The sequence below is a fragment of the Colobus angolensis genome, unplaced genomic scaffold, assembly GCF_000951035.1.
Source record: "Colobus angolensis palliatus isolate OR3802 unplaced genomic scaffold, Cang.pa_1.0 Scaffold176, whole genome shotgun sequence".
NCBI classification, from domain to species: Eukaryota; Metazoa; Chordata; class Mammalia; order Primates; family Cercopithecidae; genus Colobus; species Colobus angolensis.
The window spans coordinates 674,433-693,237 of NW_012114888.1; the positions used below are offsets into that span (position 1 = coordinate 674,433).

The 18,805-nt window shown below is 39.5% G+C and overlaps 1 protein-coding gene across 1 annotated transcript in view; it reads right to left on the reverse strand.

Annotated features, from left to right (window-relative positions):
• EFHC2 (EF-hand domain (C-terminal) containing 2) overlaps window positions 1–18,805 on the reverse strand; it is a 202,790-nt gene that overhangs the window by 98,346 nt on the left and 85,639 nt on the right. Inside the window, exons 5-8 of the mRNA XM_011938658.1 lie at window positions 10,688–10,939; window positions 9,304–9,415; window positions 8,773–8,913; window positions 2,582–2,750 (exon numbers count right to left, since the gene is read on the reverse strand). Of these exons, the coding sequence (XP_011794048.1) occupies window positions 2,582–2,750; window positions 8,773–8,913; window positions 9,304–9,415; window positions 10,688–10,939 (674 nt within the window). The remainder of the gene's footprint in view (window positions 1–2,581; window positions 2,751–8,772; window positions 8,914–9,303; window positions 9,416–10,687; window positions 10,940–18,805) is intronic.

Genomic DNA, 18,805 nt, shown 5'->3' on the forward strand with positions numbered 1-18,805 from the left:
AAGTCAGATTTCCCTGGGTTCAGTTCCCAGTTCAAGTAAAAATTAGCTGTGTGACCTTGAGGAAGTTGCATGGCCTCTCTGAGCCTCAGTTTTCTCATGTAAAAAATGGGTACAATAACATTATCTACTTTCCAAGGATTTGATGATTAAACTAGATTAAGTATTGTAACATAGCACATAGTAACCACTAATGGCTTATTATGAGTGATCAGCAATAGTAATAACATTATTACTAGAGATATAATCAACAGAGTACTGTGGGCACACAAAGAACAGAGTAACTAATTCAGCCTGGTGCAGCAAGAAAGATATTATCCTGGCTCTTCCTCCTCAGACTAGACAATCTGCCCAGCAGGCTACCACAGTGATATCTACCCAGATAATAAAGAAGATCTTTATATCCATCAAAAGCTCATATGCTTTAATCTGAAACTATTCCCTCCAATGACTCATAGACCAGCGTTAACCTCAGAACAATAGCACCAAGTACATCTTTAATAGCAATATATATATAATCAAAGTGTCATGTACAATTTCATGTCTCAATTCACAGTTTATTTGTATTTTAAAAAACTATTCTTTGTATGCTTTGTGAAATCATCTTCCTTAGGTTCTTACAGTTTTAAAACCTTGGGTTATTCAAACTCATGTATAAGTCTCCAGCTGAATGTGCTAGTTACTATGGAAACACGGTCCCTGTGTGAGAAGAGCTTGAGGAAAGTGTATTCCTGGTACAGATTGAGCAGTGGACAGAAAGAACAAAATGAGAGCCATTTGTGCCTACACTACCATCCTTCAGCCATGACAACATGACAAGAACATAGAACACCATCTACAGTCAGTGTTCTGTGGGCAAGTTTACCCAGTGTAGACAGAAAGAGGGACTAAATCAACTACTCACAAAGAACGGTTTTCCCCTGGGTTCCAGAAGCAACGCCCTGGATAATATTTCATCTTGTTTACTTATAAGAAAAATTCCCTCTCCTTTTACAATAGGGACATTCTTTCTGCCCACCTCCTTCGGGTGGCTGTCCTTAAAAACAGCAGTTAGTCATCAAAAGTCCTACCCTGGAACCTCACCTAAACACTGTTCTCGATCAGGGAGGACAGAGTATAAGCTGGCAACCCTCTTATGTGATAAAAATCAGTGATTCTCAAACAGTGGTGTGTCTCAGAATCCCCTGGAAGACTTGAGAAAACTCAGAATGTTGGGCCCCTTCCCCAGAGCTTCTATCTCAGTCGATCTGGGTGGGGGGAAGCACAATAATTAGCATTTCTAAAAAGTTCAGGGACCATTCCTGAGAAGCATCAAATCTAAAACTTAAAAATAGAACCCTAAAGTCTTTCAAAATAAAATATTATTTCTAGAAAGATGAAGGACATCATGTCATAGCAAAGGCAGACTTTTAGACATTCTAGATAATTCTTAATTGATTTTTACCACTTTTACAAATATAACACAACTACTGTTCTCTCTCCTTCAAATGTTCTACAACAACACCTGACCCCAATCAATTTTATGAAATTCAGGATGTCTTTTTCTTCTCCTTCTCCTAGACTTACCACGTTCCCTTTATCAATGTTTCTCCCCAGAATCTCCTGATCCATTATTTCCCTCACACAGGACTGCAAGCCTTAGCCCACATCCTATTCAAGCACCTACAATGTTTCCCCACCACTTTTCCCCTGACTTCTTTCTCCAGGGCTCGCTCTCCCTGCAGAAGCAAAAAGTAGCCGAGGGCAGTGTCTACATTCTATCTGCATGATTTACAGGCAGGTTTTTCTCCATGTCTATTAGGAATACTTCTGAAAGTCCATCATTTAAAATTATATTCAGCCAAGTGAGAAATCTATGGTTACTGAACGCAACCAACCTCTCAAGTGAAAACAACAACATTAATCACCAAGTAACATTTTTAAAAACACGTATAAATCCTTGAAATCTCTATAGCGGGGGTTGGCAAACCACAGTCAGTGAGCCAAATCCACCAGGCCACCTGTTTTTATATGACTTTTGAGATAAGAATGGTTTTTACATTTTGAAATAGTTGGCAAAATCAAAATAAGAGTAATATTTTGTGATATATAAAAATTATATCAAACTTGAATGTCAGTGTCCATAAAAAAAGTCTTATTGGAACACAGTCACACAACCATTTACATTCTGTCTGTGGTTGCTTTCACGCTACAAAGGCAGATCTGAGTGGTTGTGACAGACACCGTATGGCCCACAAAGCCAAAAATATTTCCTATCTGACCCTTTAAGAAAGAGCTTGCTAACTCCTACTCTACATCTTTCCCATCTTCGGGAGACAGACATATAGATAGATATGGAAAGGCAACATAGATTGGAGATAATATTACTTTAGGGGCCTCCAGATGATACTTATTAAAATAAGCACTCAAGTAAGAACCTGTTAATACGTGCATGTTAATCAACCTCATTAAAAGCCTATAATAATGTCTCCCTGGACTTGCAATTAGATGAGCTGCGTGACATCTGTTTTGTCATGAGAACTATGTTATAAACCCCAAACACATTTGGGAAAGATCAGACTAAAATCATGGTTCCCTCAAGCACCTGTCTTTTTCCATAAACTTCTTGAAGTTCCTCCGATGAGGTGTGGGCTTGAGGCCTATGCAGGTATGGAGAGAATCCTCTTCAGAACCAAAACCGTTGTAAGGTGGAAATTTCCTTTCTATTTTTGGAGGAGGAGAAGGAGGCTTGCATGAAACTGAGGTAAAGTTCTCTAGAACAAAACAAAGGCAAACAAAACATCAATATTTTTTTTGCCCTGATTATGGCTGTTTTGAAAGGTTTGTTATGTTTTCAAGATCAACATGGAGATCTTTGTAGACTATTTTAAACTCTTTCAAACAAAACACAGCAAAATCCTGTGAGAGTACGTTTCAATCATGTTTACAAAAACCATGGAACTCAATAATCACCATCGGTTCAAAAGTTAAAAGAAAAAAAAAAGAATCTATGTCAAATAAGTAAACGTTTATATTTTGTCATCACATTCCCATTTCTGAATATTTTTTGTTCTCCTGATTTTTCCAATAATATGAAAATTCATACTTGAAACTTTATGCCACTCATTCCATATTTTAACCTGCAATTTAGCCCTCTCCTATCTCAGTCAACACTCACTAATAAAATTCTTTTCCAAACAGGACTTATTCCTCACTATTCACCTTTATCCTTCCGCATCCACCATCTCCTCCTACTGCACCCTCTATTTGAGTACCCTCCATTGCCTCCAAATCAACTCCAGGTCATAGTATTTCCCTATGAAGTTCAAAAACAAACACCAAAATAAAACGTTCCTCTCACCAGCCACAGCCCCAGGTAGCTTTTGTTAAGCCCAAGAAAAGACTACAATTGCACTCAAATGCAATGAAGTGAACAAACAAAACAGAAAGAGAAAAAACTTTTAAAATAGCCAACTGCCTACTCTCTCCAAGGGAGTGCTATGCGGTAAATACTGTTGATTGTATTTATATACTTATCATCTGTGAGGAAAGAGAGGTGGAGAGAGAGCTGGTAACATATTTGTAATAGCCTAGGAGCTTTCAGGTACTCATTTGCGAGGTTGTACAATCTCAGAAGCAACCGTGCTCTCCAGAGCAAGGAACATATTGACCTGATCTATCCAAGTCACTGTGTTTGTCCCCAGCATAAATGGCAAAAAAGATGCCAGATCTTTCCTAAAACAAAACAAAACAAACTCCCACAGAATCTATTTTCTACTTCTCCAAGCTTCAGTATGACATAGGTGTTTTCAATCATGAATGAAAGGAGTTCTACATAAGCAAATATTTCCTTTTCCACTGTCAAAGTTCTCATAGAGGAAGAGTACAAATTTTAGTGCACACCTCTAGAAGAGAAAATGGAGATCGATTTTTCATCCAAGACAACCTAACTCTTAATATTAAGGTGGTTTTTTTGTTTTTGTTTTGTTTTTTAACTGATGATCAAAAGGCTAAGAGCTTGAGGCCATTTCTAACTCTTGTTGAAAACACTTTCAGCTTTCATATTTCCTTAGACTTCCTAGCAGCCTTTGTGTGAAATTTCCCCAAACACAATCCCCAAAAGAGTATTGTTACATCCTAACAGAGACTGCTTACAGCAGACATGTATAAAGGTGACTCAGTGAAAGGGGGGAGCCAGTCTGCCTGTACAGAAGTGACTTGTGAGCTTCAACTATTACTATTTTTGTGGTGATTAAAGAAAAGTCTTGGAAATAAAGAGGAGAGTTCAAATCTTGGAAATGGGCAGAATTGCAGTAGATGCTATCATTGCTAACCATTACATCTAACGCACCACTGTTTGGTCTTTCATTTCAGGAAGAGCATCATAACCATGGCAGGAGAGCTCTATGTGATTACTAAAAAATCTGGGCCTGAGCAGTTTCTTACAACAGGAGACATATACATACAACTCTACGTACCAATCTAAGCAGTCTAACCAAAAGAGGACACATATTGAATCTCAAAGTAATTAGGACTGCATTCTACACTTCCCCCCAGAATTACAGGGCTTATAACACACTGTTGTTTTCTCAACCATATAATTTTTGCAACAGATTTAAGTAACAAAAGAACCAATTTAGAGCTTTCCTCTGCACCCACAGTGCCATCTAGTGTATAAAAGCTGAGAACTTTTCCATTCCATCATGCCTGACTTTTATACCACCACATACATCTTTTTGGAAACTCTGGCTCAAGATCCAACTTTAAATTCCATTTCTCTGGGTAATTTGCATACATTCACAAAGCTCTGAACTCACAGCTGAATGACAAGTTTCCTCACTTTGGTTTTCCATCATCCCAGCATCCCGCATGTTTTAGGTGTTCAAAAATATTCATTGAATAAATGAAAAAGTATACATTTTTGTACAAAGCATCTTCCCCAATGTCTTAAGTTGGCATTCTGCTAGATCCTGAGACAGATATGTCTTTTACTTATCTGATTTCTCTAATTCCAAGTGACTTGTCAAAACTTACATATATATCTCGAATGCCCATCCATGGTTGATGAGATTCCAACAAATTGGCAGAGAGATGATACATATTACAAAGGAGTCTTAATGTTTCTTCGTGGTGATTTTCTATTCACCATCTCAGTGGGAAAGACTACTGGGAAAAGCCTTCAATTACCTCATAGTTCATCGCTTATGTTCTAGTAGCCTAGAGATGAATACAGGTTTTGGGAGGCTGGAAGCTTAAATAATTTGGGCGAAGCTGTTCTAGACGAAGAATGTCAAATTACTAAGACAAAATTAGGCCAGGGCCTTGGATTGGGACCCCTGGAAAGGAAGACCTCTAAAGATTATTATTCATTAGCTTCAAGGTAAATCCACTTGTACTTGTATTCAATACCCACGTCAAATGATTTCAATGAAACCTAAATTCGTGATTCACATCATGTTAGAGCTACAAAATCTTTAAGAATCCTCCCATCTCAACCACCTTCATTTTATATGGGAAGCAAAAGAAACAAAATTGTTAGGTCCATCAGGACCACGTAATGAGACCAGAAGCCAATTCTATCCTATTGATGCAATTTTAAGTGTCCAGTTCACTCAAATAATCATTAAACACTCATCTTAAATGTTCTGCTGTTCCTAAAAATTCAGAGATGGCCAGAAATGACTCCACAAAATTAAAGGTCTTTAAGATTTTTGTTCAATCTAAGTATAGCCTAATAAGTGTTCAAAAGCAATGAGAAGGAACAGTCTTGTTACTAGTTTCATTGTCCCAGCCACTAAGAAAAAATAAGAAAGTCCACTGATAGACAAATAACAACCTAAAGCAGAAATTCCTACGTATGAACAGTTTACATTTGATCCCTGTCCTTTTAGTGAAAGAAACACCTGCTGGAACCCCTAGAGCCTTTCTCAACCTTCATGCTATAGGAAAGATCAACAGACCTCCATCTGCCGGTCGGTGTTCATTCACATAAAATAATGAGGGAGTGACATGCTACAGCCCGGCAGGCAAGCCAGGGCCAGCAGGATGGCCAAACTGCCTGATGGAGGGGGTCACACTGCACTATTAAAGAGAAGAAATCTATGGAATCACCTTCTCCTTAGAATCCTTAAAAGTATGAAGGAATCATCTTAAGAGATTGAGTTTTACACAGGAGCTCAAATGTCTCTTGGAATTCTAGCAAGCCCTCCACTTCTACATAAATAGAAAGGTTATCCATGTACCTTTCTTGGGACTGTGGCCAACTCCTTGTCTTTGTCTGCCATTTTTTCTCCCCCAAAAGTATGCTGGGGTGTCATCACACAGGAGAAGGTACTAAAGCACCAAGGCTGCATTCTGCATTAGAAGTCTCCCCCGCCTTCCTGCTAGAGAGGCCCCTAGCTGTGTTGCTGGTACTTGTCAGATCCTTCCTGCGCCCTGCACAGTGGAGACACCCAGGTTTTCTACTGAACGCAATTATTGACAAGGGAGGAAATGTGACCACGATTATTGACAGAACCACAATGATTGATGGGACTTTGTCCTGGTGTGGGTTTTAAGGCTACCAAAACATAACACATGTCATTTGGTCAGTTTAAAAAATTGCTGGGACCTGATGAACTATAAAAAAAATTAAAATGGCAGAAATAACTGTATCTAAGTAACATTAAGGATATTAATTTAACCTTACCAAAAAATCAGGAAAAACAGACGCAAAGATCATCAGAGAATACTGATTCATTCTCCCCTCCACCTCATCATAGATATAATTTCTAGTCTTTACTTACATTAAGTACACTGTTGTAACTCAAGAAATGTTGTGTAATAATAGTGTCTGTTAAATGGGATATTTTAACATATGTTATGAGAAATATAAAAAGTCAGTGTGACTATGAAATGCATCATAATTTTGCATTTGCATAATTTTCTGTTTAAATGCATAATGCTCATGTTATATTAGCTTTAAAGGCACAGAGTACTTTTTTTTTACATAATACAATTAGTCCACAGAGTGAACAAAAGAAGTGAACAGAAAGAAATTCAGCACAAGGACTCGACTGAAATGGACCATAGGACATTTGAAGCTGATACATTTACCCAGGATGGCTTGATTTGGAGCACAACAGGGAATTCACACTGCCTCCAAAAATTTTCTAGAGAAGCCGTTAAGACCCTAACAACATACTAAGTCTCACCACTAGGACATTCATTTTCCCAAATGCAACTTTCATATTCTCACCAAGCTGACAGACAAACATCAACCAAAAGTTGGACTTTATGTTTAAGGAATCATACAATGCTTTGGAACATTTACCACATCCTTTGTATTAAGGTAATCATCAGGTGTAAGTTATGGTTTTTGGTGACTCATCTTGATATATACATTTAAATTTTCATTCTATACTAAAGACTTACAGATTCCAAACAGGCATCTACATTTATTAAAGGCCAAATTCTTTTCCCATAGTCTAAGGGCCACCAGCAGCTTCTCCATAGCAGCTGCCACCTACACATTCCTGGCTGCTTCTTGTCCACAGTCCCCAAGGCAAATATGCCCAACTGTGTCCACTGAAGGGGACTAATTTTAGAAAATAAAATAAAAAGAGGTCACCAATTTGGCCCCAGTAGGGCCCATACATTTTGACTAATCTGGCATGCAGATGCAGTGCAGCAAATTCCCCTCATGAACCTAGGAGTAAAACTGAAAGCCTTTTTTACTCTAACCCCTTTGTGTGCCTGATGTGCCTTCTCTCACACTATAAAGACTCCCAGAAGGCCAGGAATACTACACAATGCAGACAACAAGACACATAGCATGGCTTCATCTCATTCTAGAGACAAAGCACTTTGTCTTTTAAGAAGCTGCGGTTACACTTGGCTTCCATCTCACCCCTCGGGGAAGTGCATTCATATGAATACTCCAAGGTTCAGAGAGAAGTACAGGACTAAGTACCCCCTATCCCAACTCTAGTCCCAAACTGGGAGGTCAGCAAGTCCCATCAATTTCTAGCAGCAGTAGGTACCTGGAGACTCAGGTAGAGGGGAGTTTAACAAATGAGGGTTTATATTTTAGGTTACACGTCACATCCTCCACCAGCTTCCAAGACACTCGTAACATGGTGTCACACGCTGCAGGTCTCAGTTCCCCTTCCAGCCTAGAAACCTCTTATGCAATTCTGTATCTCCTAAGTCTACTACAATGACCTACATATAGAAGGTGCTCAATCAATAGCTCATTTTCATTCTGAACTGAACTAACCTTATTGGAATGGAGTTAATGTCTGAGAAGAGAGAAGCTTAAAACCTGGCTGAGCCTCACCAGGAAAGGTAGAGCAAAACTAGCAGAAGAGAATTCCCTCGATAACTCAATTAGGTATACCCATTGTGGTAAGAAGAATTAAGTGAAAAGAAAAGCATTCAGATTTCCATTGCGATTGTTCAGCCAAAACATTTACCCCATATTGGAGTAGGGCAGAGGACTATAAAGGAAAACGGAAGTCCCTGGCATCAGGCAGACAAGTTCAAATCTTGGCTCACTCTTTGCTCACTGCATAACCTTGGACAAATGAGCCCCCTTTAAGCCTCGGTTTTTTTCACCTCTAAAATGGGGATCATGAGCCTACCCATAGAGAATTGTTAGGAATATATATATAAGACAACAAACGGCTGGAAGATAGCAAATGCACAGTAAGTGGTAGCTATTATGAGCCTAACATTTGAAACTCCAAAGTAAAATCTTAACTGGGGAACAAAGGGTTTAATTTTAAAAATATTTTAATTGACATACGTATCACTTACCAATTCCATATTTAGACTTATAATAAGACTTCGTAAATTCATCACAGTCATAAAGGAGCACTTTTCTTCCCCACACATTGATGGTGACTCCGAGGGACAGGTCACTATCTTTGTAAAACTCTTGGTCTACTTCTCCTAGCTAATAAAGACAAAGGAACATAGCATTGGCACCATGGACCCTCCAAAGAACCAGGAACCCCTTCCCAGAGAAAAAAAGGAAATTAAAAATAAAACTTCAATCTTTAATAACTAAATTTTAACAATCAAATAAAAAAGCAACCAGTTGATGTTAATATTCTAAAGTATTATTTTAGTACTGTAGTATTATACTTACAAACTGCAATGCAATGCATATATTTATATAGACATGTCAGCATGCTTATTACTAATAAACAGCAGTACAATGCATATTTATGTAAGCATCGATTTCATTCACAATCTCACAAGAGAAGAGTATGTAACTCGCCCCACTATTCAGGTTCCAAAGAAGTCACACTAGAAACAGGTAATAAAATGTGAGGTTTCTTCCCTTATATCTATCCATCAGGAAGCCATCCGCTTGGTTCTTTATGAAGTCACCATACAAATTAAGAACCACTCGATCTGTTATCTGGCCTGGTTGATAGACTCTAGGTGGGCAATTCTGGAAGACAAAATCAAAACAAGGTGTGGTAGGATCTAATCCATTCCCTTTCTTACTATAACTCCAGGGCTGGCATACAGGTGGCACTCAATGAATATTTGCTGAATGAATAAAATGAATTAACTGATGTTGGCACACTGTAAATGTCAGGTATGTCATTATTATTTTATATTTAGCCTATTTTTCAAAGTCATTCTAAAAACAGGTTTTTCTGGCACCTCCTGGTTGCCTGCTATGCGTATCCAGGGCTCACTCTGGGACAAACTGTGCCTCCCCTGCCTCCAAGCACACGCAGTAGGGCTTCTGGCAGTGGGCTCAGAGAATCTGGAGAAACCTCCCATGAGGACTGAATGGCCAGCAGTTATTTGCCTCGGAAATTAGTGTTATGGTAACCTTTTCATGTGCACTAAGAAGATACTTTATCCAAATAAGAAAGAAAATATAACAGAGCTTTTGAAAAAGCCTTTATGTTTTTAAGTGTCCTTATAGGTGTTTACAGGTCCTTCGATGGTGTTTTTTGGTTTTTTTGTTTTTTTACTATGTTACCACATTTTAAAGACGGGGATAAGCTCAAAGAGGTTATGTGATTTGCCCAAGGTAGCACAACTATTAAGGGGCAGACTCACAACCCTAATCCAGGTCTGGGAAGTTTCTGCTGCACCCAAATTACATGAGCTCTCAAATGGCCATAAATATTTATAGAAATCAATCTGACAACTCTTTTTAGTATCAAATAAAATGCAAAAGTCATCACTGCCACTAACTAGTGGCTAGTTGGTGACCAGCTGCTACACTCAGAAAAGGCACTTTGGTTTGTAAACTTGCATGTGTATGTTTGTGAGTGCATGTGTACATGCACATGTAGGTGCACGTGTATAGTGTGTGTTTGTATTCACAACCCAGACCAAACCATGGGCTCTCCTCAGTAGTCTGCAGTGCCCCGTCCAAAGCCACAAGCAATTCTTTTACTAAGGAGTCATTTAGTTTCACAAAACTGGATATGAACTCAATGATGAATAGGTGCTTTCTCTTACATTTGACTTTTTTCCTTTACTTGCCTTAACTTCAATGTTCCAACTCTAATTGATCATATTCTCTGTATTACTTTCACAGATGTATATTAATAGAGAGCACAAAATGAAAGTTTTCCAAATACCTGCACCAGTGCATGGTTATTATCATCGCATAGTCATAACACACAACATTCCAAACAGTGACTCTAGTCTCTTGACTCCCAAGCAAATTCAGAAAGTGGTTATGTCCACTGCTCACCTTGGGCAGCTTACTCCTCCGGAGGAACATTTTTATAGCATCTCGGCCTGAGTTGTGTGGAAGCAATTCTTTGATTTCAATAGTATCATCACACAAGAAGTAATGCAGGATGAGTTCTCTACGGTCTCCAAACATCGAGACTGAGTCATCCCATAGGCAGAAGAAACACAAAATCTTGCCATGATACTGGAGGAACTGTTTCAGGGTGTCGAGGGATTCGTAGGGACGTAAGGGCTCTACGTGTTCTAGAATCTGCAAATGGAGAAAATGTCAGTAATGGTTGCAGGGTTTGCATAATCACTTCTAAGATACACACAATCAAGTGACAAATATATAAAGATATATTTTTGGCCAGGTACGGTGGCTCATGCCTGTAATCCCAGCATTTTGGGAGGCCAAAGCGGGAAGATTGCTTGAGTTCAGGAGTTCAAGACCAGCCTGGGAAACATGGCAAAAACACAACTCTTAAAAAAAAACATTAGCCTGGTGTGGTGTCACACGCCTGTAATCCCAGCTACTCGGGAGGCTGAGATGGGAGAACTGCTTGACCTCAGGAGGTCAAGGCTGCAGTGAGCTATGTTCACACCACTGCGCTCCAGCCTAGGCGACAGGGCGACAGAACATGACCCTGTCTCAAAAAAAAAAGAAAACAAAAAAGATCTATTTTTCTATAGACTATTCTGTGATTTTGGTTTTTAATTTCAACTATGACATAGATACATATGCATCTATAACCAGTTTTAACCTTAAGAATAGAGACAAACAAGTATGAGGAAGTTTTTCATATTAAACATTAATACACTAAATTATACTTCTGGCCAGGCGGGGTGACTCACACCTGTAAATCTCAGCACCTTGGGAGGCCAAGGTAGGTAAGGTAGGTGGATCATTTGAGGCCAGGAGTTTGAGACCAGCCTGGTCGTCCCTACTAAAAATACAAAAACGTTTAGCCAGGTGTGGTGGCAGGCGCCAGTAATCCCAGCTACTCAGGAGGCTGAAGCAGAATTCCTTGAACCTGGGAGGCAGAGGTTGCAGTGAGCCGAGATTGTGCCACTGCACTCCAGCCTGGGCAACAGAGCAATACTCTGTATCAAAAAAAAAAAAAAAATTGAAAAAAGAAAAAAACTATACTTCTTTAATATTTTTTAAAACTGACTTTTCTCAAAGATTTAAAATTCTTATTTAAGAACAGACAAAACCAATCTATGGTGACAGAAATCAGAATAGTAATTGCCTCCAGGTAGGGAATTTGACCAGAAAGCGGGAGAAAGGAACTTTCTGAAGTGGTAAAAATATTCTACATCTCGATTTTTGTGTTGGTTACTCAACTGCACACATTTTACAAAATGTGTTGACCTATACACTTAAGATTTATACAATTGACTCTATGTTAATTATATCTCAACCAAAAACATCATTTGTCTTTTCACTGGGAAATTCGTATGTGTACATAGATTTTTGTGAAGGTGAAAGGGAAGAAATATATTCACTGTTTTATTTTAGCTCAAAAAGCTTTAGGTATCAAGGATAAGAATGCCCCGGAGAAACAGGAGCACAGCAAATGGAGAACTTAAGGTCTGCAGAGCCTCTGCCTCAGCTGTCCTCTGGCCCAGGAACCACTAGTTCCATTGTCTTCTTGATGCAACTCTTCCCTCTATTTGCACTTCTGCAGCCCTGCCGTGGAGTTAAACTGCCCCCATTTCATCTGATGTAATCAAATAGGACTGTTACATAAAGAAATGCACACTGACAAGGGAGATGTTATCCCAAATCAGGTTATACAATCTTTTTGTAAATTCTTGAAATTTCTATCTGTTGAGGGCAGTCTAGGTGCAGTCTTAACCCAAGACAGCGGGGAGACATGATGGCTTTCCAAAGACTCTTCAGTCTTATCCCTGATATTTAAATGAAATTATGGGACCACTATTTCAATTGATTGAAAAACGTTTCTTTGGCATTATGAGGCCTCTAAGAAAAGCATTATTGATAATATACCATTGGGATTCTTTTCAGTCTAAGTCAAATTGTTTAATTTTAACTTTACAGTTCAAGACAGCAAACGCTGCAGAAGTAAATGTATGAAAGTCAATATAGAAGCCTCTTATTAAACTCCTAATTTCCCAAAGATTTCTATATTTATTGAAGAATTTTCTCCCTGAGGGAATAAATGCTAAAATGATGTTCCCACTCTGAAAGGAAATTATTTAAAACATTTCTTAGCTGTTCTTGGTATTTATTCTCAATTCCTGGCACAAAAGATCTTTTTCTGGGGGTGGCTGGCAAGATGGCCGAATAGGAACAGCTCCGGTCTGCAGCTCCCAGCGAGATCAATGCAGAAGGGGGGTGATTTCTGCATTTCCAACTGAGGTATCTGGCTCATCTCATTGGGACTGGTTAGACAGTAGGTGCAGCCCAGGGAGGGCGAGCCAAAGCAGGGTGGGGCGTTGCCTCACCCAGGAAGCGCAAGGGGTCGGGGAACTCCCTCCCCTAGCCAACAGAAGCCATGAAGGACCATGCCATGAGGAACAGTGCACTCTAGCCCACATACTATGCTTTTCCCATGGTCTTTGCAACCCTCAGACCAGGAGATTCCCTCGGGTGCCTACACCACCAGGGCCCTAGGTTTCAAGCACAAAACTGGGCAGCTGTTTGGGCAGACACCAAGCTAGCTAGCTGCAGGAGTTTTTTTCATACCCCAGTGGCGCCTGGAACACCAGTGAGACAGAACTACTCACTCCCCTGGAAAGGAGGTGGAAGCCAGGGAGCCAAGTGGTCTAGCTCAGTGGATCCCAACCCCACAGAGCCCAGCAAGCTAAGACCAATGGCTTGAAATTCTTGCTGCCAGCACAGCAGTCTAAAGTCGATCTGGGACGCTGGAGCTTGGTGGGGGGAGGGGCATCCGCCATTACTGAGGCTTGTGTAGGCAGTTTTCCCCTCACAGTGTAAACAAAGCCTTCAGGAAGTTCTAACTGGGCGGGGTCCACCACAGCTTGGCAAAGATTTTGTAGCCAGACTACCTCTCTAGATTCCTTCTCTCTGGGTAAGGCATCTCTGAAAGAAAGGCAGCAGCCCTAGTCACAGGCTTATAGATAAAACTTCCATCTTCCTGGGACACAGCACATGGGGGAAGGGGTGGCTGTGGACACAGTTTCGGCAGACTTAAACGTTCCTCCTGCCAGCTCTGAAGAGAGCAGCAGATCTCCCAGCACAGCGCTCGAGCTCTGCTAAGGGACAGATTGTCTCCTCAAGTGGGTCCCTGACCCCTGTGCCTCCTGCTAGGAGACACCTCCCAGCAGGGGTTGACAGACACCTCTTACAGGAGACCTTCAGCTGGCATCTGGCAGGTGCGCCTCTGGGATGAAGCTTCCAGAGGAAGGAACAGGCAGCAATCTTTGCTGTTCTGCAGCCTCCACTGGTGATACCCAGGCAAACAAGGTCTGGAGTGGACCTCCAGCAAACTCCAGCAGACCTGCAGCAGAGAAGCCTGACTATTAGAAGGAAAACTAACAAACAGAAAGGAATAGCATCAACATCAACAAAAAGGATGTCCAAATGAAAACTCCATCCAAAGGTCACGAACATCAAAGACCAAAGGTAGATAAATCCACAAAGATGAGCCAAAACCAGCACAAAAAGGCTGAAAATTCCAAAAACCAGAACACTTCTTCTCCTCCAAAGGACCACAACTCCTTGCCAGCAAGAGAACAAAACTGGACGGAGAACGAGTCTGATGAATTGACAGAAGTAGGCTTCAGAAAGTGGGTAATAACAAACTCCTCCGAGCTAAAGGAGTATATTGTAACCCAATGCAAGGAAATTAAGAACCTTGAAAAAAGGTTAGAGGAATTGCTAACTAGAATAATCAGCTTAGAGAAGAACATAAAAGACCTGATGGAGCTGAAAAACACAGCACGAGAACTTTGTGAAGCATACACAAGTATCAATAGCCAAATTGATCAAGCAGAAGAAAGGATATCAGAGATGGAAGACCAACTTAATGAAATAAAGCATGAAGACAAGATAAGAGAAAAAAAGAATGAAAAGGAACAAACAAAGCCTCCAAGAAATATGAGACTATGTAAAAAGACCAAATGTACGTTTGACTGGTGTACCTGAAAGTGATAGGGAGAATGGAACCAAGTTGCAAAACACTCTTAAGGATATTATCCAAGAGAACTTCCCCAACCTAGCAAGACAGGCCAACATTCAAATTCAGGAAATACAGAGGACACCACAAAGATACTCCTCAAGAAGAGAAACCCCAAGACATATAATTGTCAGATTCACCAAGGTTGAAATGAAGGAAAAAGTGTTAAGGGCAGCCAGAGAGAAAGGTCGGGTTACCCACAAAGGGAAGCCCATCAGACTAACAGCAGGCCTCTCTGAAGAAACCCTACAAGCCACAAGAAAGTGGGGGCCAATATTCAACATTCTTAAAGAAAAGAATTTTCAACCCAGAATTTCATATCCAGCCAAACTAAGCTTCATAAGCAAGGGGGAAATAAAATCCTTTACAGACAAGCAAATACTGAAAGATTTTGTCATCACCAGGCCTGCCTTACAGGAGCTCCTGAAGGAAGCACTAAATGTGGAAAGGAAAAACCGGTACCAGCCACCACAAAAACATACCAAATTGTAAAGACCGTCGACGCTATGAAGAAACTGCATCAACTAATGGACAAAATAACCAGCTAGCATCATAATGACAGCATCAAACTCACACATAACAATTTTAACCTTAAATGTAAACAGGCTAAATGCCCCAATTAAAAGACACAGACTGGCAAATTGGCTGAAGAGTCAAGACACATCAGTGTGCTGTATTCAGGAGACTCATCTCACATGCAAAGACACACATAGCTCAAAATAAAGAGAGGGAGGAAGATTTACCAAGCAAATGGAAAGCAAAAAAAAAGCAGGGGTTGCTATCCTAGTCTCTGATAAAACAGACTTTAAGCCAACAAAGATCAAAAAAGACAAAGAAGGGCATTTCATAATGGTAAAGAGATCAATGCAACAAGAAGAGCTAACTATCCTAAATATATATGCACCCAATACAGGGGCACCCAGATTCATAAAGCAAGTTCTTAGAGACCTACAAAGAGATTTAGACTTCCACACAATAATAATGAGAGACTTTAATAACCCACTGTCAATATTAGACAGATCAATGAGACAGAAAATTAACAAGGATATTCAGGACTTGAACTCAGCTCTGGACCAAGCGGACCTAACAGACATCTACAGAACTCTCACCCCGAATCAACAGATACACATTCTTCTCAGCACCACAATTATTCTAAAGTTGACCACATAATGGGAAGTAAAATATTCCTCAGCAAATGCAAAAGAGCGGAAATCATAACAAACAGTCTCTCAGACCACAGAGCAATCAACTCAGAACTCAGGATTAAGAAATTCACTCAAAACTGCACAACTGCATGGAAACTGAACAACCTGCTCCTAAATGACTACTAGGTAAATAACAAAATTAAGGCAGAAATAAATAAGTTATTTGAAACAAATGAGAACAAAGACACAACATACCAGAATCTCTGGGACACAACTAAAGCACTGTTGAGAGGGAAATTTATAGCATTAAATGCTCACAGGAGAAAGTGGGAAAGATCTAAAATCAACACACTAACATCACAATTAAAAGAACTAGAGAAGCAAGAGCAAACAAATGCAAAAGCTAGCAGAAGGCAAGAAATAACTAAGATCAGAGCATAACTGAAGGAAATAGAGACATGAAAAATCCTTCAAAAAATCAATGAATCTAGGAGGTGGTTTTCTGAAAAGATCAACAAAAAAGATAGACTGCTAATAGATAACAGTCTATATAGATAGCAGTCAAAATAGATAGCCAGACTAATAAAGAAAAAAAGTGAGAAGAATCAAATAGACACAATAAAAAACAATAAACAGGATATCACCACTGATCCCACAGAAATACAAACTACCATCAGAGAATAGTATAAATACCTCTACGCAGATAAACTAGAAAATCTAGAAGAAATAAATTCCTGGACACATACACCCTCCCAAGACTAACCCAGGAAGAAGTCAAATCCCTGAATAGACCAATAACAAGTTCTGAAATTGAGGCAGTAATCAATAGCCTACCAACCAAAAAAAGCCCAGGACCAGATCAATTCATAGCCAAATTCTATCAGAAGTACAAAGAGGAGCTGGTACCATTCCTTCTGAAACCATTTCAAACAACAGAAAAAGAGGCATTCCTCCCTAACTCATTTTATGAGGCCAGCATCATCCTGATACCAAAACCTGGCAGAGACACAACAACAAAAAAAGAAAATTTCAGGCCAGTATCCCTGATGAAGATCGATGCAAAAATCATGAATAAAATACTGGCAAACCCAATCCAGCAGCACATGAAAAAGCTTATCCATCCAGATCAAGTCAGCTTCATCCCTGGGATGCAAGGCTGGTTCAACATGTGCAAATCAATAAACGTAATGCATCACATAAATAGAACCAATGACAAAAACCACATGATTATCTCAATAGATACAGAAAAGGCCTTCAATAAAATTCAACACCCCTTCATGCTAAAAACTCTCCATAAACTAGATATTGATGGAACGTATCTCAAAATAATAAGAGCTGTTTATGACAAACCCACAGCCAATATCATACTGAATGTGCAAAAGCTGGAAGCATTCCCTTTGAAAGCTGGCACAAGACAAGGATGCTCTCTCTCACCACTCCTATTCAACATAGTATTGGAAGTTCTGGCCACGGCAATCAGGCAAGAGAAAGAAATAAAGGGTATTCAAATAGGAAGAGAGGAAGTCAAATTGTCTCTATTCGCAGATGACATGATTGTATATTTAGAAAACTCCATCGTCTCAGCCCAAAATCTCCTTAAGCTGATAAGCAACTTTGGCAAAGTCTCAGGATACAAAATCAATGTGCAAAAAACACAAGCATTCCTATACACCAATAATAGACAAACAGAGAGCCAAATCATGAGTGAACTCCCATTCACAACTGCTACAAAGAGAATAAAATACCTAGGAATACAATTCACAAGGGATGTGAAGGATCTCTTCAAGGAGAACTACAAACCACTGCTCAAGGAAATAAGGGAGGACACAAACAAATGGAAAAACATTCCATGCTCATGGATAGAAGAATCAATATCGCAAAAATGGTCAGACTGCCCAAAGTAATCTATAGATTCAATGCCATCTCCATCAAGCTACCATTGACTTTCTTCACAGAATTAGAAAAAACTACTTTAAATTTTATATGGAACCAAAAAAGAGCTCATATAGCCAAGACAATCCTAAGCAAAAAGAACAAAGCTGGAGGCATCACACCACCTGACTTCAAACTATACTACAAGGTTACAGTAACCAAAACAGCATGGTACTGGTACCAAAACAGATATATAGACCAATGCAACAGAAGAGAGGCCTCAGAAATAACACTACACATCTACAACCATCTGATCTTTGACAAACCTGACAAAAACAAGCAATGAAGAAAGGATTCCCTATTTAATAAATGGTGTTGGGAAAACTGGCTAGCCATATGCAGAAAACTGAAACTGGACCCCTTCCCTACACCTTATACAAAAATTAACTCAAGATGGATTAAAGACTTAAATATAAGACCTAAAACCATAAAAACTCTAAAGAAAACTTAGGCGATACCATTCAGGACATAGGCAGGGAAAAAGACTTCAAGACTAAAACACCAAAAGTATGGCAACAGAAGCCAAAATTGACAAATGGGATCTAATTATGCGAATGAGCTTCTGCACAGCAAAAGAAACTATCATCAGAGTGAAGAGGCAAACTACAGAATGGAAGAAAATTTTTGCAATCTATCAATCTGACAAAGGGCTAACATCCAGAATCTACAAGGAACTTAAATAAATTTACAAAACAAAAAAAAAAAATCAAAAAGTGAGCAAAGGATATAAACAGACACTTCTCAAAACAAGACATTTATATGGCCGACAAACATATGAAAAAAAGCTCATCATCACTGGTCATTAGAGAAATGCAAATCAAAACCACAATGAGATACCATCTCACACCAGTTAGAATGGTGATCATTAAAAAGTCAGGAAACAACAGATGCTGG